We start from the raw sequence: 22,158 nt of genomic DNA, 5'->3' as shown, positions 1-22,158 counted from the left end.
GACTGTTTGCTTAATGATCTGCTCCAGAATCTTCCCTGGTATTGATGTCAGACTGACTGGGCGGTAATTATTTGGGTCCTCTCTTTTCCCTTTTGAAAATAGGGACAACATTTGCCCTCCTCCAGTCTGCCGGGACTTCGCCTGTTCTCCAGGAATTCTCAAAGATGACTGCCAGTGGTTCTGAGATCACATCTGCCAGTTCTTTTAATACTCTTGGATGCAGTTCATCTGGCCCTGGAGACTTGAATATATCTAGACTAGCCAAGTATTCTTGTACTATCTCCTTAGTTATTCTGGGCTGTGTTTCCTCTGCTGAATCATTTGCTCCAAATTCTTCAGGTCGGGCATTGTTTTCTTTATTGGAGAAGACTGAGGCAAAGAAGGCATTGAGGAGTTCAGCCCTTTCTGTATCCCCTGTTTGCATTTCACCATCTTCTCCTCTGAGTGACCCCACTGTTTCTTTCTTCTTCCTTTTGCTACGAACATACCCATAAAAGCCTTTTTTGTTGCTTTTAACCTCTCTAGCAAGCCTCTTCTAAATCCAGCTTGCACTTCTGGGAGTTCTTGGTCCATATACTGCTTGAGCCTTCCTTGTAGAATTTTAAGCATAACCTTGCTAGCGTGTGAAATTAGTGCAATTGTGCGGTAGTTGGAGCATTCTTTGGCACTACCCTTCTTTGGGATTGGGATGTAGACTGATCTCCTCCAATCCTCTGGCCACTGCTGAGTTTTCCAAATTTGCTGGCATATTGAGTGCAGCACCTTAACAGCATCATCTTTTAAAATTGTAAATAGTTCAGCTGGAATACCATCACTTCCACTGGCCTTGTTATTAGCAGTGCTTTCTAAGGCCCATTTGACTTCACTCTCCAGGATGTCAGGCACAAGGTCAGCAACCACACTACCTAGGGTGTACGAGCCATCCATCCCTTCTGGTATAATTTCTCTTGCCACCTCTTCTTGATGTCTTCTGCTTCTTTTAGGTCCTTACCACTTTTGTCCTTTATTATAGTAATCTTTGTACGAAATGTTCCTTTCATATCTCCAATTTTCTTGAACAGATCTCTGGTTCTTCCCATTCTGTTGTTTTCCCCTATTTCTTTGCATTGCTCGCTTAAGAAGGCCTTCTTGTCTCTCCTTGCTATATTTTGGAAATCTGCATTCAATTTCCTGTATCTTTCACTATCTCCCTCGCATTTTGCTTGCCTTCTCTCCCCCGCTATTTGTAATGCCTCATTGGACAGCCACTTTGCTTTCTTGCATTTCCTTTTCATTGGGATGGTTTTTGTTGCTGCCTCCTGTATAATGTTGTGAGCCTCCATCCATAGTTCTTCAGGCACTCTGTCCACCAAATCTAAATCCTTAAACCTGTTCCTCACTTCCACTGTGTATTCATAAGGGATTTGATTTAGATTGTATCTTACCGGCCTAGTGGTTTTTCCTACTTTCTTCAGTTTAAGCTTGAATTTTGCTATAAGCTGATGATCTGAGCCACAGTCAGCTCCAGGTCTTGTTTTTGCTGACTGTATAGAGCTTCTCCATCTTTAGCTGCAGAGAATATAATCAATCTGATTTCGATGCTGCCCATCTGGTGATGTCCTTGTGTAGAGTCGTCTTTTGTGTTGTTGGAAAAGCGTGTTTGTGATGACCAGCTTGTTCTCTTGACAGAATTCTGTTAGCCTTTGCCCTGCTTCGTTTTGATCTTCAAGGCCAAACTTGCCAGTTGTTCCTTTTATCTCTTGATTCCCTACTTTAGCATTCCAATCCCCTATAATGAGAAGAACATCCTTCTTTGGTGCCATTTCTAGAAGGTGTTGTAAGTCTTCATAGAACTGGTCAATTTCAGTTTCTTCAGCACCAGTAGTTGGTGCATAAACTTGGATTACTGTGATGTTAAAAGGTCTGCCTTGGATTTGTATCGAGATCATTCTATCATTTTTGAGATTGCATCCCAGTGAGCCAGTGTGGTGTAGTGGTTAAGAGCGGTAGACTCGTAATCTGGGGAACTGGGTTCGCTTCCCTGCTCCTCCACATGCAGCTGCTGGGTGACCTTGGGCCAGTCACACTTCTCCGAAGTCTCTCAGCCCCACTCACCTCACAGAGTGTTTGTTGTGGGGCAGGAAGGGAAAGGAGAATGTTAGCCGCTTTGAGACTCCTTAGGGTAGTGATAAAGCGGGATATCAAATCCAAACTCTTCTTCTTCTTCTTCTTCAGTACAGCTTTTGCCACTCTTTTGTTGACTATGAGGGCCACTCAATTTCTTTTACGGGTTTCTTGCCCACAGTAGTAGATATGATGGTCATCCGAACTGAATTCGCCCATTCCCATCCATTTTAGTTCACTGATGCCCAGGATGTCAGTATTTATTCTTGCCATCTCATTTTTGACCACATCCAACTTACCCAGGTTCATGGCTCTTACATTCCAGGTTCCTATGCAATATTTTTCTTTACAGCATTGGACTTTCCTTTCGCTTCCAGGCATATCCGCAACTGAGCATCCTTTCGGCTTTGGCCCAGCCGCTTCATCAGCTCTGAATCTACTTGTACTTGTCCTCCGCTCTTCCCCAGTAGCATGTTGGACGCTTTCCGACCTGAGGAGCTCATCTTCCAGCATCATGACTTTTATATGCCTGTTGTCTTTGTCCATGGAGTTTTCTTGGCAAGGATACTGGAGTGGCTTGCCGGTTCCTGTTCCAGGGGGATCATGTTTGGTCAAAACTCTCCACTATGACCTGTTCATCTTGGGTGCCCTGCTCGGCATAGTTCATAGCTTCTCTGAGTTATTCAAGCCCCTTCACCACGGCAAGGCAGTGATCCATGAGAAGGGGATGACTACTTACTAAATAAAAGGAACACATTTTGGGGTGCTTGAGGATGCGGATCACAAATACCTTTTGGCATCCCATAATCGCAGCATAGACCTATGGGAGCAGTCAAGAAAGAAAGAAAGAAAGAAAGAAAGAAAGAAAGAAAGAAAGAAAATGTACTGTTCTTCTGCTTGCACAATAGAACTTGCCTTTCTCCCCCCCCCCCAACCTGCGGACACCTTCAGAATCTGCACTGGGGGTTTGGATATCCTATAGAGCACACTTTTGGGGGGGCAGCAGATTCCTGTTGTACATGTGTTGATAACAACCCTATTTTTTTTTTAAAAAAGTGAACAATGTTTTGGGGGGATGACAAACTTTTTGTCATCATGGCACAACAGCAGGCAAAAATAATTTCCTTTTTTGGGGGGAGGTCTTCTTGGGGAGCCCTATATGGCTCATGGACTATCTTCTCATGCTGGGTGGGGTCTTTTTACCTCCTCCAGGGTGTGTGTGGCTCTTGAACTCTCCCCAGCTTTCTGTTCCGCTAGTGCCTGAGACATAACACTCTTTGTACATTCCTGTGGTTTGGATTTGGAAGTGTGGACATGTGAAGAACCTGTCTTCTCTTGCCACACATGGTTGTGCTTGATGGCCTTTGACTATCTGCCTGTCCTGCTGGTTTGTGAAGGGATACCAAGTCTGAAGTGAGCGTGATTAAGGCTGATCCTGTGAAAAAGGATCTCAGGGTCTTAGTAGACCACAAGCTTAATGTGATGATGCAGCAGCAAAAAAAGCTAACTCTATTCTAGGCTGCATCAACAGAAGTCTAGTATCCAGATCAAGGTAAGTAATAGTACCACTCTATTCTGCCTTGGTCAGACAAACACCTGGAATACTGTGTCCAGTGCTGGACACCAGAATTTAAGTAGAATGTTGACAAGCTGGAATGTGTGCAGAGGGCAGCCAAGATGATCAAGGGTCTGTAGACTAAAACTGATGAGGAACAGTTGAAGGAGCTGGGTATGTTTAGCCTCGAAAAGAGGAGACTGAGAGGAGATATGTAAGCCACCTTCAGATATCTTAAGGGCTGTGACATGGAAGAGGGAACAAGCTTGTTTTCTCCTGCTCTGGAGCATAGCATTCAAGTTACAAGTAGATTCTGACTAAACACCAGGAAGAACTTTCTGACAATAAGAGCTGTTTGACAGTGGAAAGGACTCCCTTGAAAGGTGATGGACTCTCCTTCACTGGAAATTTTAAAGCAGAGGTTGGATGGCCATGTGTCATGCGTTGAGATTGAGATTGTTGCATTGCAGGGGGTTGGACTAGATGACCCTTGGGGTACCTTCCAACTCTAAGATTCTATGATTCTTGACTAAACAACGTGTTGCATTCAAACTGAATGTTTCAGAGGCTTGGGAATCAGAATTCTGTACCACTGCAGCATTCTGCACTTGGGGGTGGGGAGCGCTTACAGCATCATGATTTGCACTCCACCATCTTTATAGGTGGTTGAAATGAGAGGTTGGAACTGCGTGGACAGAGGTATTGCCATGGGGAGATACAGAAAGTTATCGGGAGGGATGCGGGTGGTGCTGTGGTCTAAATCACTGAGCTTCTTGGGCTTGCCGATTGGAAGGTTGGCGGTTTGAATCTGCGCAACAGGGTGAGCTTCTGTTGCTCTGTCCCAGCTTCTGCCAACCTAGCAGTTCGAAAGCACACAAGTGCAAGTAGATAAATAGGTACCGCTGTGGCTGGAAGATAAACAGCGTTTCTGTGCGCTCTAGCTTACATCATGGTGTTCCGTTGCACCAGAAGCAGTTTAGTCCTACTGGCCACATGATCCAGAAAACTGGCTGTGGACAAACACTAGCTCCCTTGGCCCGAAAGCAAGATGAGCACCGCAACCCCATAGTCACCTTTGACTGGACTTAACTGTCTAGGGGTCTTTTATCTTTTTACCTTTACCTTACAGAAAGATACATGGACACATGCATATTGCATGAACTCCAAAAACACAGCATGGCCTATTGGCATTTTTCTAGTAAAGCTGGGGCTTGGCAGTCGTCTCCTTGACCCTAAACCAGGGCCTATATTCTGTATCAAAACATCCTCTTGGCCTCATTTGATGCTCACCAGTCCTTGGCTAAGATTGCTCTGTTTGCCCCCCTATATCTGAACATCAGTCCTGGCCTGTTCTGCCTCCTGTCTTGTCTGTGCACAGCCCTAAACCACAGACAGGAGAGCTATACCAGTGCATAGCAAGAATCGGAGGAAAGTTCCAAAAGTACTGTAGAAGACAGACCAAAGAGTGTGTTGGGTGGGGAGACATTGCGCTGTGGCAAGTGTTCATCTTGCCAGACAGAATGATTCCTCTTCTTTCCCTGATGCTGTTTGGGGTGTTTTCCAGCACACATGCCCCAATCCAAATTTGAGGAGCATGGCGGGGAAAGCCCAGTTGCACAAGTGACAGCCCTTGTGCAGGGCTTCTGCTGCTGGGGATTGCTAGGTGAATCCTGCCCACAACCTGCAAGTTGCAAAGGAAAATTCTCCTTGGGACACCCCCCCCCCCCAGTCTTCTATAGCATCTCTTGAAGTTTCCTTATCTTCTAATCCCTAGCTGGGGAACTCAGGAACTTTACACTAAACCACTTGGCATCTTTATAATGATATAAATCATGCACACTGGAAAACCTGCATGTTTGTTCTGTTTGTTTCACAGAATGTGCATGTGTCTGTGTGCAGTTTGGGGAGGATTCTTCTTCTTCTTCTTCTTCTTCTTCTTCTTCTTCTTCTTCTTCTTCTTCTTCTTCTAGAATTAGAGGTTTTGTCTGAAAGTCACCAGAGAAACATGGATTGTGGTAAGGCTGGATGGGCCAGCCTAATTGTGGTCTATTCCAGTTTTGCACATGTTCAGTCATAAGTCTGTAGTGTCCAGCCTTCTGAGGTTTTTTTTAATATTAAAAAAATCATTTTATTACCACTTAAAGTGTGCAGTCTTGAGGGGAAATGCAATTTTGTAAACATTTTTCTGAGCTGAGAACTGCATCACAAAATTGGGGGAGTATGTGTGTTCCAAATTAGAAGTGTGTGAAGAAAATTCTCAGGTATTCCTAGAGCGAGGAATTTAAGTACTTTAAGTGATTAAAGTAAATTTGTGTCAGTGGGTGTACTTTGAGTATGACTTAGTTGGATCCAACCCTACGTTTTCAGCAAAATTTTGACATTTTTGTAACCCTGAGGGCTAGAAACCTGCTTTCCATAAATAAAAACACACACGTGGCAACAGGAACTTTGATATTGAATAATGCTTCTCAGTTTTTGGAAATACCACTGAGGCTCTGTTTTTTTAAGGCCCTTCCCTACAGCTCTCTTGCTTATGCTAATTGACCTAAGAACCCCGTGCTGACCTGCAATCCTCAATGTTTTGCCCCTTTTGTGATCCTAGGTCCATGTCTGAGCATTGTAGCAGATTGTGGGAGGCTGAGGGGAAGATTTGCTTTTGAATGCCTTGAATGTGCCTTGTGGGATGGGGCTGGCAGGTGGCAAGCTTGGAGATGCAGAAAGGGGCTTCGCAAGGCTTGTGCTGGGATCATGGTCCAGGAAAGAGTGGGTCAAGCTGTGGCGCTGCTTGCTTTTTGGGGAACGGGGGCTCCACTTTCTGCATTTGCTGCCTGCCGCTTCCACAGCTTGCTCCTCTTCGTATCTCCTTCTTCTCTTCCCTTCCCCAGAAGCGGCTGCTTCCTGAGGAGTGGAGCAGCCCGGAAGGGGCAGCAGGCTGGAAGGTCAGGAGGAGGAGGAACGCCTTCGGCAACCGCAAGCCCACCAGGATCAAGCAGGTGGGGCGGCGGGGAGCCAAGGGGAGTGGCCAGAAGCGACGGGCAAAAGCCAGCTTCCAGCCAGAGGTAACTGCCCTGCACGCACACACACACCCCAGGTGCTCCAGCCCTGCCCTGCCCACGCCAGCTGATGCTTTCCTGGAACCAGCCTGTTGCATCCCGATGCTTCTCTGGATCATTGGGGTGCCTCCCTGCTCTGTTTGTTCTGCCCCACTTTCTTTCTTCCCACCCCCTAGCCTACCTGCTGCTAAGCAGTGGAGTACAGGCCGGGTGACCGGTTTCCATGATGCACTTGGGAATAATTGTCTGTCCCCACAAACTACCAAGTTTCTTCTTACAATCCACCCCCTCAAGTCTCCTCCTGGCTGATCACCTTCACAGCCACCTGCTTCTCATAAATCTCTATCTCCATTGAGTGCTTTCTTTCTTCTCACTGCCTGCCTCTCTGTGCAATGGGCTCCAGTGTGTTTTGGTAGGACAGGAGGAGCAGATTTGGGGGCTTTGCACAAAATCCTTCTGGCCTCATAGGCTAGTTCAGTACATGGCACACATTAAGCTCATGGGTGCTGGAAACTCATAGTTGTTTCTCATGTTAGCTTTTCATGCAATCCTGGATCAGCAGAGGTCACCTCAGAGTGAGGACATGCATGTCTATTTCATGACTGCTCTGTCATGTACTTTTGGTGTGAGTAGTGGTATATAATGATAGATAGATAAAAAAGTTTCTTTATTCCAAGATTTTTATCCTGACAGCTAAATAAATATTTCTTGTAGGGGATTACCATCAGTTTATAATATCAACTATAACAATGTGGTTAACTGCCACAAAACAACATTAAAACCAAACAAATCAGTTGGCAATAGCCCAGTAAACACCAGCCGACTAGACACCTTTATAAACTATTTTTTTACAATTAGGCCATTGGATGGGTTTGTTTTTGAAAAACAAAACATTACTTTGGAACTTAAGGCAACACAGACATTGGTACGCAAAGCAGTGTTTGTTTGGGGAGGCAAATGAAAAGGGGAAGGTGGTGGTGTAACAGGGACTACTGGCTATTGTGGGATGTGCTGCAGTTTGGGAGGAAAGACCAAAGAATTTAACGCTTGAAAATTGGGGCAGGGTGGGGAATCAAATGAAAACACAGCATGCCTGTGTTTGGGGCCATGGAATGGAATGCCTGTGTTTGGGGCCATGGAATGGAATGCCTGTGTTTGGGGCCATGCCTGTTGATTGGGGCCATGGAATGGAATATGGACAGAAAAGAGACTGTTGTGCAGGTATAGGGCCTAGTTATGATGGTTGCAGAGGGAGAGAACACGGAGCAGAGCAGGAGCGGAGCAAGCAGTTGCATTATTACCAGCAGGTGGGAAGCCTGGGTGATGCTTAAGATCAGGAAAGAGAGGGAAACGGAAAGTATTTTCCCATACATACGTATGTGTACACACACATACTTGTCTTGTCAGTGATGTTACCCTTCCTGCCTACCTGTGGAATGAAACTAAACATTCAATATTTTGTACCAGTTACTGGGTCTCACAAGTAGGAAGAGTGCTGCTGTACTCATGTCTTGCCTCACTTTAGCAGAAGTAATAAAGGGTAGAACCCCCCTGGACAGTGGCTGCTGCCTGTCATGTAATAATGCTAGGGAAGCTGATTGGCAGAAAGTTCAGCAAATGTGACTTGCAGTGCAGCGCAATGGAAGTTGCTGCCTCCTGTGGTGATCTGCACAAAATAACTTAGGACTCAGCTGTACAGTTGCAAATGTAACATTTTAAGTGTGTTTTAAGTGCATTATACAAATGTGACACCAGGTGGTGATTGTGAGCTTATGGCAAATTATATATATATATATGTGTGTGTGTGTGTGTGTGTGTGTGTGTGTGTTTGTGTATGTTTTTTACTAACTTTTCATTACAACACGCACACACATGACGACACTTAAGAAACAAACTAAAAAACACACAAAACAAATGACAAACATGTAGCCATAAATCCAAAAGTTCTTACGTATGGACTTACGTTGCCCTGTTTTCTCTTTCCAATTTTTATTCTATTCTAATAGACTTCCTTCCTCCTTAAAGCGGTTCTGGTTTCGTGTTTGATAAACTGTTACTTTCTCATTTCATCATTTCTACCCCTCTCCATATACTATGCTTGTAGACCATTGTCAGGGAACTGCCATCGGAGAGTCAGGTGGTGGAAGGGCTCAAGGAGGGTAGGAGAGCCTCGGATGCTGAGGAAGGAACCAGCAGGGGGAGAGAGAGAGTTCCCACAGAAACTCAGTCGGAGGGATGGCTCCAAGATACTTCCAGTGAGAACAGCGGAGAGGTTTCAGGACCTCCGCTGGGGATGCCTACTCCGCGTAGGAAACTGTCACGCAGAGAATCCAGAAGGAGAGTTTCCGTTAAGGAACTCTTATGTTGGCGCAAATTCCGGAAACGCCCACGGACGGATTCTGCCAGCGATTGAGGTAGCCATGCACCCATGGCTCTGCGGACTGGGAGAGTTTAGAAACTGATTGCATGAGTGGAGTGCTCAACCATTTACGCACAAGCAGCCCCCTTAACCCATAACAGCAATCCGTCAGTCTTCGACGCTGCGTGTGCGAAAGAGAGGCATCATGAGCAACCCAACTGGAGACGGAGCAGCGGGAGGAGCTAGAGCGGGACCAACTCTGGAGGAGAGAAACAGAGCGTTGGAACACCAGCTGGCACTGCTAACGGCGCGTCTCGAGGAGAGGAGAGCTCAGGATGCACAGGGGAAGCCCACCCCCATCGCAAGGAAGGTACCGGGGTTGGTACAGAAATTCGGGGGTGACCCAAGAAGCTACCAAGCCTTTAAGACAGAAATGCAGTACGCACTGAACCTGCAGTTTGATGACTTTGCCGATGAAGAATCGAGAGTGGCTTTTGTGATTGGGCACCTCGAGGGGGGAGCTAGAGAATGGATGAGGCCCCTGATGGCATCGAATAATGATGCCCTAAAAGACTTGAGGAAATTCTTTATCGCGATGGACTTGATGTTTTCCAGCCAGATTGAACAGGGCGTGGTACGCAGACAGTTAATGGGATGCAAACAGGGGAATCAGTCCGTCCGAGAGTATTGGACACAGTTTACCATGCTCATACATAAATTGGGGTGGGACCTGTCTTCGGAACCGATTCAAATGCTGTTTGAAGAAGGGCTAGCCCCGGCGGTGAAAGATGAACTTTCCCGCGCGCCCTGTCCGGAGTCCATGGATCAGCTGACCAAATTGGCGCTTGCGATTTGAGCGCGCCAAGAGGCAAGGGCTCTGGAGAAGCGGGAAGGGAGAGGAGAGCGTTGGAGTGATTTCCGCATTCCTGAGATGCCGGAGCAACCTTCCCCGCTAGTGGAACCAATGGAGATTGGGACTGCGTGTGCGCGGAATTTCAAATGTCAGCGAAGGGCGGAAGAAGGAGGGGAAGAGCACCAAAAAATGCTTCCTCTGTCAACAGCCAGGACATTTTGCCAGAGTGTGCCCACAAAGGAAGGGATGGCAAGGAATGGTGGGAGCTGTTGGGAGTGAGGAGGAGGGGGTTAAGGAGCAGGTAAAAGCCAACGCCTGGCTGCCAGCGACAGGGCACAGCAGCCAGGCCAAGGATCAGTGAACGTGCCCAAGCCTGAACCCCCAAGAGCGGCTCTAGTCGTAGAGGTGCTGCTAGAGCTACCCAATGGACATCCACTCACGATAAAAGCCCTGTTAGACTCAGGCAGCTCCTGCAATTTCATGAGTAAGGAGTTTGCATCAGAGCACCAGATACAGACGCTGCCCTTGAGCAATTCCTTGCAGGTGACCACGATTGATGGGAGGGAACTTCTGGGGGGGGGGAAGTGAGCCAACAAACGGTCCCCATGACAATGAGGGTGGGAAGGCACACGGAAGTCATTGCATTTCACGTAGCCACCCTGGCGGGGCCGCCCATCATATTAGGAATGAGCTGGCTGGCGTTACATGACCCGCTAGTGGGATGGCACCAGCGGGTAGTCTCTTTTGGGTCAGCTTATTGCCTAGAACACTGCAAGGGAAGAGAAACTCAGGAGTTGGCTAGGGCAAGTCTGGCAGGGATGGTGGTGGGAGAAAAGGGAGAAATACCACCACAATACGCAGACCTGAGTGATGTTTTCAGCGAGAAGGAAGCAGATAGACTGCCCCCACATAGACCCTTTGACTGTCAAATTAACCTACTCCCGGGAGCCCAGCTACCAGTGGGCAAACTGTACGCTATGTCGGACAGGGAGATGCAGGAGTTAAGGGAGTTCATAGACAAGAACCTGAAACGAGGGTTCATCAGGGAGTCAAGAGCGGTGGGGGGCAGCCCAGTGTTTTTTGTGGACAAAAAGGACTCAAATAAACCCAGGCTGGTCGTGGACTTCCGGGCCGTCAATTCGGTGTCAGAACCAGTGGCCTTTCCCATGGCCAGGATTGACGACATTCTGACCAGAGTGAGGAAGGGAAAGATTTTTACCAAGCTGGACCTGAGGGGGGCGTATAACCTGATACGGATGAGGAAGGGGGATGAATGGAAGACCACCATGTTCACCCCCTTGGGGGCCTTTGAGTATCTCGTTATGCCCTTCGGATTACAGGCGGGCTCAGCATGCTTCCAATCCTTCATGCATCACATCCTGGGACCTCTGCTCTATAAGAACTGTGTGGCCTTCTTAGACGATGTGTTGGTCTACTCAGAGGACGAGGAGCAGCATGTCCGAGATGTCCGGGAGGTCCTAAGCAGGCTGCAAGCCAACCAGCTGTGGGTAAAACTGGAGAAGTGCCAGTTCCATACCAGAGAGGTGGAGTTCCTGGGGTACCGTTTGTCAGACAAGGGATTGGCCATGGATCCCAGTAAAGTCCAAGCGGTACTGGAATGGAAGACACCCAGAAACAGGAAGGACGTGCAGAGATTCCTGGGGTATGGAAACTTCTATCGGAAGTTCATCAAAAACTTTGCCCACTTAACGGCGCCCATCACCGATTGTCTCAGTAGTAAGAAGAAATTCGCGTGGACGGAAGAGGCGCAGCGAGCGTTTGAACAGCTAAAGAAAGCGTTTGCGTCGGAGGAACAGCTCTTGCACGTAGATCTACAGAAGCCGATGAGGGTAGAGACGGACGCATCTGATCGAGCGGTAGGGGCGGTGCTTCTCTAGCCGGGAAAAGATGCGTCGGACTGGAGACCGTGTGCCTTCTTCTCACGGAAGTTGAATAAATCCGAAAGGAACTACACAGTGTACGACCGGGAACTGCTCGCCATTCATGAAGCTTTTCGGCGGTGGCGACACCTGCTGATTGGAGCGCAGCACAAGGTCCAGGTGTGCACGGACCACAAAAATCTGGAATATTGGAGAACGGCCCGAGTACTGAACCAGAGACAAGTGAGATGGGCACAGGAGTTCTCCAAATTCCATTTTGAGATTTGCTACGTACCGGGACCAGAGAACGTCAGGGCGGACACTCTCTCTCGAAAGCCAGAGTATATGGAGAGGGAGGGAGCGCCCGAGGAAAGGCATATTATCCCAGAGGACCACTGGGTTTGTGGAGCAGCATTGGTGGGGCAAAGGGAACTGGTAGAAGGGACAGAGAACGATGAATATGCCCAAGATAAGCTCAGAGGGCTCAGGAGAGCCGGGGAGAACACAGGGGGGTTTGAAGAAAGGAATGGGGCGTTGTATTACAAAGGGGCATTGTACATACCGGAAGGGGAATTGAGGGGTAAAGTACTCAAACAACTACACGACAGCCCCACCGCAGGGCACTTTGGGCAACACAAAACCATGTGGTTAGTTACCAGGCAGTTCTGGTGGCCCAAGGTGAGGGAAGATGTACGAGAGTATGTAAGGGGGTGCGACCGCTGCCAGCGAGCGAAGGGGGAGAGGGCGGCACCGGCGGGGTTACTGGAACCATTACCCACACCCGAACGGCCATGGGATGCAGTTTCTATCGATTTTATGACTGATTTACCAAAATCCAAGGGAAAGACTGCGGTAATGGTAGTGGTAGACCAGTTAACCAAGATGTGCCACTTTATAGCTTGCTCACATGCAGTGACAGCGGAAGAAACCGCCAGGTTGTTTATAGAACACATTTTTAGGTTGCATGGCGCCCCCTTGGGGGTGGTCTCAGATAGAGGGAAACAATTTACGTCCAGGTTCTGGAGGAAGCTCATGAGCTTACTGCACGTAGAGGTCAATTTCTTGACCGCCAGACACCCAGAAACAAATGGGCAGGCGGAAAGGGCAAACAGTATTCTGCAACAATATCTGAGGTGTTATGTAAATGACAGAGAGAATGATTGGGTAGAGAAATTGGCTCTGGCCGAATTTGCCTACAATAACGCAGAAAATGTGTCCACAGGCATGAGTCCATTTATGGCCAATTACGGGTGTCACCCTAGGGCCTTTCCAGGGGAAGGAGGGGAAAGATGGAGCGTACCGGCAGCGGAACATTTCGTGGAAGAAATGGAAGCCATACATCAACAGCTCAAGATGAATTTGGATAGGGCCAAGGAAGAATACAAGAAGCAGGCAGATAGGAGCAGAAGAGAAGGAGAGACCATAAGGGTGGGGGACCGGGTGTGGTTGTCAACACAAGGGTTGCCATTTAAGGGCGGGTGCAAGAAATTGAGGCCGAAACGACTGGGACCCTTCGAAGTTATACAACAGGTTAATCCGGTGGCCTTCAGACTCAGGTTGCCAGACAACATGAAACTGCATCCAGTATTCCATAGGTCATTACTGTCACCATACCGGGAGGGGCGGGAAATTTTGGGACATGAAGGTGAGGTTCCCGCGACACCGGAAGTAGAAGAGAGGGAGAGCAGCAGTCATGTAGCAGAAATACTCGACTCTCGGTGGAAGGGTAAACAGGTGGAGTACTTAGTGGCATGGGAAGGGGAACCGGAGTCCGAAAATACCTGGGTACCGGCAGAAACGGTTGATGATGAGGTTTTAGTAGGAACGTTTCATCTCCGGTACCCAAAGAAGCCTCAGCCCTTGGCTAGGTTCTGGGAGGAACACTTCGGCACCACTGACGAAGAAGGGGAGTTTGAGGGGTTCCCAGAATCAGGACAAGAAGAGGAAGAAGAATCAGATGGGGAAGAGTATTCGGGAAGAAGGGACAGTAGTAGGTGGAGGGCGGTTTTTGAGTCATCCGAAGATGAGGAGGATTCTTTCAGGGGATTCCCAGCCTCACCACCCAGAGAAGAGGGGGAAACGGGGGGTGAGGGGGTTCCTGGAGGGGAGGTGGATGTCAGGGAACTGCCATCGGAGAGTCAGGTGGTGGAAGGGCTCAAGGAGGGTAGGAGAGTCTCGGATGCTGAGGAAGGAACCAGCAGGGGGAGAGAGAGAGTTCCCACAGAAACTCAGTCGGAGGGATGGCTCCAAGATACTTCCAGTGAGAACAGTGGAGAGGTTTCAGGACCTCCGCTGGGGACGCCTACTCCGCGTAGGAAACTGTCACGCAGAGAATCCAGAAGGAGAGTTTCCGTTAAGGAACTCTTATGTTGGCGCAAATTCCGGAAACGCCCACTGACGGATTCTGCCAGCGATTGAGGTAGCCATGCACCCATGGCTCCGCGGACTGGGAGAGTTTAGAAACTGATTGCATGAGTGGAGAGCTCAACCATTTACGCACAAGCAGCCCCCTTAACCCATAACAACCATAATTCATTTTGCAAAAATTACTCAAAGCAAGTCCAGGCACTGATTTTTTAAGTAATCTCTGTACATTACCCACTCTTTTTGAAACTTTTGGTTAGACTGTCCCTTAATTGTATCTGTCATTTTTGCCAGTTCAAGATAATAATATAATCTGTCTTGCCACTCGTTTTTTGTTGGTAGTGTTTCACTTTTCCAATTTTTTGCAATTAATATTCTTGCTGCCGATGATGCGTAAAGGAATATTCTCTTATTTTCATTTGGAATGTCTGAGTAATATAGGCTTCTGGTTACTTTATAAAGTTTGTTTATTTTTTTTTTCAACTCCTCATAAGCAGTGTCCCAGATGCTCTTCATTTTGTTGCAGGTTCATCACATATGAAATAGTGTCCCTTCTGCCTGGTTACACCTTCAGCACATTTTAGATCTCATTTTGTTCGTTTTGAATATTTTGCTAGGTGTTATATACCCCCTAGGGATGCGGGTGGCGCTGTGGGTTAACCACTGTGACATTTGGGCTTGCTGATCGAAAGGTCGGCGGTGCGAATACCCGCAACAGGGTGAGCTCCCGTTGCTTGGTCCCTGCTCCTGCCAACCTAGCAGTTCGAAAGCATGCAAAAAAAAAAAGTGCAAGTAGATAAATAGGTACCGCTCCAGTGGGAAGGTAAACGGCGTTTCCGTGCGCTGCTCTGGTTTCGCCAGAAGCTGCTTAGTCATGCTGGCCACATGACCCGGAAAAACTGTCTGCGGAAGTGGACAAATGTTGGCTCCCTCGGCCTGTAAAGTGAGATGAGCGCTGCAACCCTAGTTGTTCGTGACTGGACTTAATTGTCAGGGATCCCTTTACCTTATATACCCCCTATAAAACATCTTTAGGAAATTTTCCTTTATTGAGTAGCAAGCTGTCAATCTCCAATCCTTATTCAATAGTTTTGCCCAAATCCATTGCCCACTTAATCATTGCGTCTTTCACTTGCTCATCATTAACCTTCCATTCTAAGAGAATTCCTTACATTCTAGAAATGACTTTTTCTTATTTTGTATTAATTATTTGTCTAATGTTGATTCTTCTCTTGCAAAACCTTTTTTATTATTATTATCTATCTTAAACACTTTGTTTAGCTGGTGGTATTTGGATCCATCCTGTCAGGTAATGTTTTATTTCCTCATATTTTTTCAATTTCAATTTGTTGCCTTCTTCCTCTTAGAGATTTTTGTATGTAGCCCATAACGTTTCCATATTCTTCCTTTTAACTGCTATAGCCTCCAAAGGAGATAGCCACCAAGGAGTTTTGAGTTCTAGTAGTTCGTTACAGTGGTGCCTCACAAGACGAAAAGAATCCGTTCCGCGATTCTCTTCGTCTAGCGGTTTTTTCGTCTTGTGAAGCAAGCCCATTGACGGCTTAGCGGATTAGTGCTATTAGCGGCTTAGCGGCTTTTAGCGGCTTTTAGTGGCTTATCAGCTTAGCGGATCAGCTGATAAGCGGCTTAACGGCTTAGAAAAAGGGGGGGAGGGAAAAAAAACCCACAGGAACTCGCAAGACATTTTCGTCTTGCGAAGCAAGCCCATAGGGAAATTCGTTTTGCGAAGCGCCTCCAAAACGGAAAACCCTTTCGTCTAGCGGGTTTTCCGTCTTGCGAGGCGTTCGTCTTGCGGGGCACCACTGTATTTTTTTCCATACTTTATATAAAGGCTTCCTTATGATATGATTAAGGAAGCCTCTATGAACTTTCACCTTCTCATATCCCAAATATGCCACCTGTAGTGATTATCAAAACCTTCTAAGTCCAGTAAGTCTACATTCTTTTAACCAATTTAGAAAGGTTGGATCATAATACAATTTCAAGTCAGGGAGAGGCATTCCACCTCTATTTTTTGCTATCTATTAATAATTTGTGTTTAATTTTAGTTTTTTTTGTACTGCCAAATGAATCTCAATAGACCTTTTTGCCAAGATTTGAAACATCCCGTCCTCCCAATCACTGGTGTCATCTGGAATAAAAACATCATTTTGGGATTACACTTTCTTCAGGGTTTTCAGTAGTTATTATCAAATCATCAGCAAATGCCTTTATTTTATGTGATTTCTTTCATACTACTATTCTTTTTATTTCTGGGTCTTTCCTTATTGTGATCGCTAGTGATTCTAGCACCATAATAAACAGTAGACGTGACAAGGGCAACCTTGTCTGGTCCCCTTACTTATCTTGAATTGTTCTGTTACTTAATTATTTAAAATCAACTTTGCTCTCTGGTCTTGATGTATTGCCTCACTGCCTCTGCTGAAATTTTCCCAGAGTCCTGTAAGTTCTAGAGTTTTTTTCATATAATTCCAGGATATATTATCGAAATCGGGGAAATCTCCAGGGCCAGACGGTCTACCAATAGAATTATTTAAGACCTATATAGATTGGTGGGCAGAACCCTTAGCTCAACTGTTTACTCTTATAGATAAATACGGGATCATACCTGAGATATGGTTAAGATCAATAATTATTCCAATCTTTAAAAATGGCGACCCAAAAGAACCAAGGAATTATAGACCGATAAGCCTACTATCAGTGATAGGGAAAATCTACGCTAAGCACCTCTTATCTAAACTCCTTACCTGGATGAAAAATCTAAACCTACCAGGGAAAGAACAAATAGGTTTCTCCAAAGGTTGCTCTACACTAGACCACTGTCTTATACTCATGCATCTGGTTGAAAAATACAGATCCCAAAGGCAATCTAAGATATACGCTGCTTTTGTAGATTTTCGTGGTGCATTCGACTCAATTGACCGCCCAAAGTTGTGGAGGAAACTCGCAGAATTAAAAATTGATCAGTGCTTATTGATTCTAATGCAAAATCTACACTCTTCTAATACCTGTCAAGTCAAACTTAACACCAAAGGTCACCTTTCATCAGATATCCCAAACTCGAAAGGGGTAAAACAAGGGTGTATTCTTGCCCCCTTTCTATTTAACTTATTCCTATCAGACTTGCCAGATTACCTTCAAAAAATAGAATCACATGCCCCTAAACTTAATCAGAAGCCAGTTCCTCTCTTATTATACGCAGACGATGCTGTCCTACTATCATTAACGAGCTTGGGTCTGAAACGTCTTATATCCTCACTGATCCTTTACTGCGAATGTAACAAACTCTCTATAAATTATGAGAAGACAAAAATTTTGGTCTTCTCGAATGGTTGGAAATTAGAGAAATGGAAAATAAGAGGGCAAGAAATCCAACAAGTGAAAATCCATAGGTATCTGGGAATCTTATTCCAGAGCAATCTAGGGTGGGTAACCCATCGCACAAATGCCATAAAACAGGCAAAGTGCACCTCATCAGCAGTTGCCCGTTTTTATTATCAGATAGGTAATCAATTTATTCCTGCGGCCATTCAGATATTTCAAACAAAAGTGCAATCCCAGTTACTTTATGGAATCCCGCTATGGGTCCAAGCATATAACAGTGATTAAAAAAAAAATTCATTCCAGCTTCTTGAGACGTATTCTTGGACTCCCAGCTGTGATCAAATATGAAACAATGTGTGCAGAAATAGGCATACACACCCCAGAATTGGCCCTACTAAACATCTTCCAAGACAACAATGCCCATTTACACCACAAAGAACTCATAACCCACCTGCTCTCAGCAGCCAGAAGCATCATAACCAGACACTGGAGAGACCTGTCAGGAGTAAGCATGGACCAATGGTACCAAATAGTATGGGAAACAGCCCTACTAGAAAAATTAACTAATAAACTGAAACTGACACGGGGACAAACAGAAGAAGACGCCTTCACCCCGGTATGGCTCCCCTTTATCACATACACAGCCCAACAGGACAATGACAATAATCCACCAACAGCATACAAATCAATATGGCTAACCTGATCCAAAACACCCACCCACCTCACTCACACACGAAAACAAAGATCACCACAGCCAATCACAAGCAAACAATCACACCCTAAGCCAACCCCAACCTCTCTCACCACCAAAGGAACACAAGTGAACAACACAAGCAACGCTGACACCAAACTCTACATACATTAAACATAATAGAAACACCGCCACCCGACCCCACCCCCATCCATCCCCCCCTCTCCCCACCCCCCCTTTCTTTTTTATTTCTGTTTTCTTCTCCCCCTAATGCCTCAACAAATGAAACGGATTTGTAAAAACGTTACATGGAAGAAGAAGAAAAAAAAATACGAGGCACTACCCTTCTGTAAAACAAGAAAATCCTTAATAAAAAAAAAAAAAAACAAAAAAAAAAGAAATAGGCATACACACACTGGAATATTGGGCATGGTCCACCTCAATAAAGTACTGGTTACGCTGCCACTTTCGCTGCCCTCCATCAAGTCTGCTCGCTGATTTGCTCAAAGACTCCTATAAATCAAGATGGTATCAGCACCTCGAAAAAAAGATTGAATCTTTAGGCATCGAGCTGGAGCCCCTGTACAATTCTAATGAGCAGTACATTTTTCATAATATCCTAACTAGACTAAAGGATGTCGAGAGACAAAATATTATGGCAGCTGTAAACAAAATTTGCTCCCCCACATTCTATGATTTAAATATCTTAGATAGTAGAGCCAATTACGTCACTAAATTAATAATCCCAGCCCAACGTAGGGCTTTTATGCTGGCCCGTTTAAATGTTTTTCCCTCAGCATTTGTCAGGGGAAGATATCAAAACGTTCCTAGAAACAAGAGATTCTGCAGATGCTCTATGAATGTCCCGGACACTGTAGAGCATATTCTCTTTCATTGCCCATTGCACAGTACGATCCGTCAACGCGTGCTGTCCCCTCTTTCGGGTGGTCTGGAACCCCAGCAAGGTAAATGTGTGGGACTTTACCTATCCGACGCTGACCAAAGGGTAACGGCGGGGGTAGCTGAGTTTTTGGCAGCAGTCCTCCAAGGAGCAGGTTAACAAGGAAAACCATTGATTTTATATGCATATATATATATATGTATGTAGCCATCTGCTGCCTTTTTTATATACATTTCAAGGTTTTTATATGTTATTTTCTCTTTTAGGGTTTTATTTGCATAATGCCTAATAAAGGTTTGATAATAAAAAAAAAAAATATTATCGAAAGCATTTTCGGCATCAAAATTGCTTTTTTATCAGTTTTTTACTCCAAATACTCTAAAATATCAATTACATTCATGGTATTGTTGCACATGTGTCTGCCTGGTAAGAAGCCTCCTGGTCTTTGCGTACAATTTTGTTAAGTATTCTTTTGAGTCTGTTGGCCAGGATGTCAGCGAATATTTTATAATCATTTTTTAATAATGATATTTGCCTATAATTTTTAATCAGCATTGGGTCCATTCCTTGTTTGGGTATTGAAGTGATAATAATAATAATAATAATAATAATAATAATAATAATAATAATAATAATTTATTTATACCCCGCCCATCTGGCTGGGCCTCCCCAGCCACTCTGGGCGGCTTCCATAGAAACCAAAAATACAGTAAAATATCACACGTTAAAAACTTCCCTGAACAGGGCTGCCTTAAGATGTCTTCTGAATGTCAGGTAGTTGTTTATCGCTTTGACATCTGCTGGAAGGGCGTTCCACAGGGCGGGCCCCACTACCGAGAAGGCCCTCTGCCTGGTTCCCTGTAGCTTTGCTTCTCGCAATGAGGGAACCGCCAGAAGGCCCTCGGTGCTGGACCTCAGCGTCCGGGCAGAATGATGGGGGTGGAGACGCTCCTTCAGGTATACTGGACCGAGGCCGTTTAGGGCTGTAAAGGTCAGCACCAACACTTTGAATTGTGCTCGGAAACGTACTGGGAGCCAATGTAGGTCTTTCAAGACCAGTGTTATATGGTCTCGGCGGCCGCCCCCAGTCACCAGTCTAGCTGCCACATTCTGGATTAGTTGTAGTTTCCGAGTCACCTTCAAAGGTAGCCCCACGTAGAGTGCATTGCAGTAGTCCAAGCGGGAGATAACCAGAGCATGCACCACTCTGGCGAGACAGTCCGCAGGCAGATAGGGTCTCAGCCTACGTACCAGATGGAGCTGGTAAACAGCTGCCCTGGACACAGATTTGACCTGTGCCTCCATGGACAGCTGTGAGTCCAAAATGACTCCCAGGCTGCGCACCTGGTCCTTCAGGGGCACAGCTACCCCATTCAGGACCAGGGAATCCTCCACACCTGCCCGCCTCCTGTCCCCCAAAAACAGTACTTCTGTCTTGTCAGGATTCAACCTCAATCTGTTAACCGCCATCCATCCTCCAACCGCCTCCAGACACTCACACAGGACCTTCACCGCCTTCACTGGTTCTGATTTGAAAGAGATTTGGTAGAGCTGGGTATCATCCGCATACTGATGAACACCCAGCCCAAACCTCCTGATGATCTCTCCCAGCGGCTGCATGTAAATGTTGAAAAGCATGGGGGAGAGGACAGAACCCTGAGGCACCCCACAAGTGAGAGCCCAGGGGTCTGAACACTCATCCCCCCCCCCCCCACTTTCTGAACACGGCCCAGGAGGAAGGAGCGGAACCACTGTATGACAGTGCCCCCAGCTCCCAGCCCCTCAAGATGGTCCAGAAGGATGTTATGGTCGATGGTATCAAACGCCGCTGAGAGATCCAGTAGAACTAGGAAACAGCTCTCACCTTTGTCCCTAGCCCGCTGGAGATCATCAACCAGTGTGACCAAGGCAGTTTCAGTCCCATGATGAGGCCTGAATCCCGACTGGAAGGGATCCAAATGGTCCGCTTCTTCCAGGCGTGCCTGGAGTTGTTCGGCAACCGCTCGCTCAATCACCTTGCCCAAGAATGGAAGATTTGAGACTCGGTGATAGTTGGCCATCGTGGCCGCATCTAAAGATGGTTTTTTAAGAAGCGGTTTAATAACCGCCTCTTTCAGCGGGTCTGAGAAGGCTCCCTCACGGAGGGAAGCATTCACCACCCCACGAAGCCCATCGCCCAATCCTTCCCAGCTAGCTTTTATAAGCCAGGATGGGCAAGGATCCAGGAGACAGGTGGTTGGCTTCACTCGTCCAAGCAGCCTGTCCACATCCTCGGAGGTAACAGATTGGAATTGATCCCACTCAACTTGACTAGACAGAACTCTAGCACTCTTCCCATGACTTTAGTATTTTCCCTTTAAAAAAAATTCTGTTCATGTCTGTTTTCATCGGTTCTGACAATACATTTTCTAATTTCTTGTAGAACATGGCAGATAAGCCATCTGTACCTGGTGACTTTCCTGACTTCGCTTTGTTGATTGTTTTTTTTTTTAATGATATTTATTCAAGTTTAACAATAAAAACATACATAAACAAAAAACAGAAAGAAACACGTATAATTTCCATCCTTATTTTCTTAAACCTAATTTCCCCGACCTCCTCATACCTCCCCCTTCTGTATTCTAATTTCATTAACTAATCAGCAAATCCAATCCCTTATTTCCCAAAATCTTTAATAATTCTGTTCTTTTTCCATAATTAACACCCCTGAAAACCACATAATTTTTAAACCCATGTCAATTCTAGCCTTCATTAATTTTGTAATATTTGTTAAGATAGTCTTTAAATTTCTTCCAATCTTCTTCCACTGTCTCTTTCTCCTGGTCTCGGATTCTGCCAGTCATATCTGCCAGTCCCATGTAGTCCGTCATCTTCATCTGCCATTCTTCCAGAGTGGGTAGATCTGGTGTCTTCCAATACTTTGCAATAAGTATCCTTGCTGCTGTTGTAGCATACATAAATAACGTTCTGTCCTTTAACACCACATGGCTAACCATACCCAGGAGAAAGGCCTCTGGTTTCTTCAAGAAGGTATATTTAAATACCTTTTTCATT

The 22,158-nt window shown here is 46.0% G+C and overlaps 1 protein-coding gene across 12 annotated transcripts in view; it reads left to right on the top strand.

Moving 5' to 3' along the window:
* The window catches only part of LOC309331995 (uncharacterized protein), a 116,546-nt gene that overhangs the window by 73,663 nt on the left and 20,725 nt on the right, over positions 1–22,158 (top strand). For 11 of the 12 annotated variants that reach the window (XM_081844597.1, XM_081844603.1, XM_081844601.1 and 8 more), the window contains one exon: positions 6,544–6,717. The exons of the other annotated variant lie outside the window; for it this stretch is intronic. In XM_081844597.1, coding sequence (XP_081700723.1) covers positions 6,544–6,717 — 174 coding nt within the window. The remainder of the gene's footprint in view (positions 1–6,543; positions 6,718–22,158) is intronic. 12 annotated transcript variants of the gene reach the window in all.

The sequence above is a fragment of the Podarcis erhardii genome (genome assembly GCF_964252035.2).
Source record: "Podarcis erhardii genome assembly, chromosome: 17".
Taxonomy (NCBI): Eukaryota; Metazoa; Chordata; class Lepidosauria; order Squamata; family Lacertidae; genus Podarcis; species Podarcis erhardii.
This window is presented reverse-complemented; position numbering and strand designations above follow the sequence as displayed.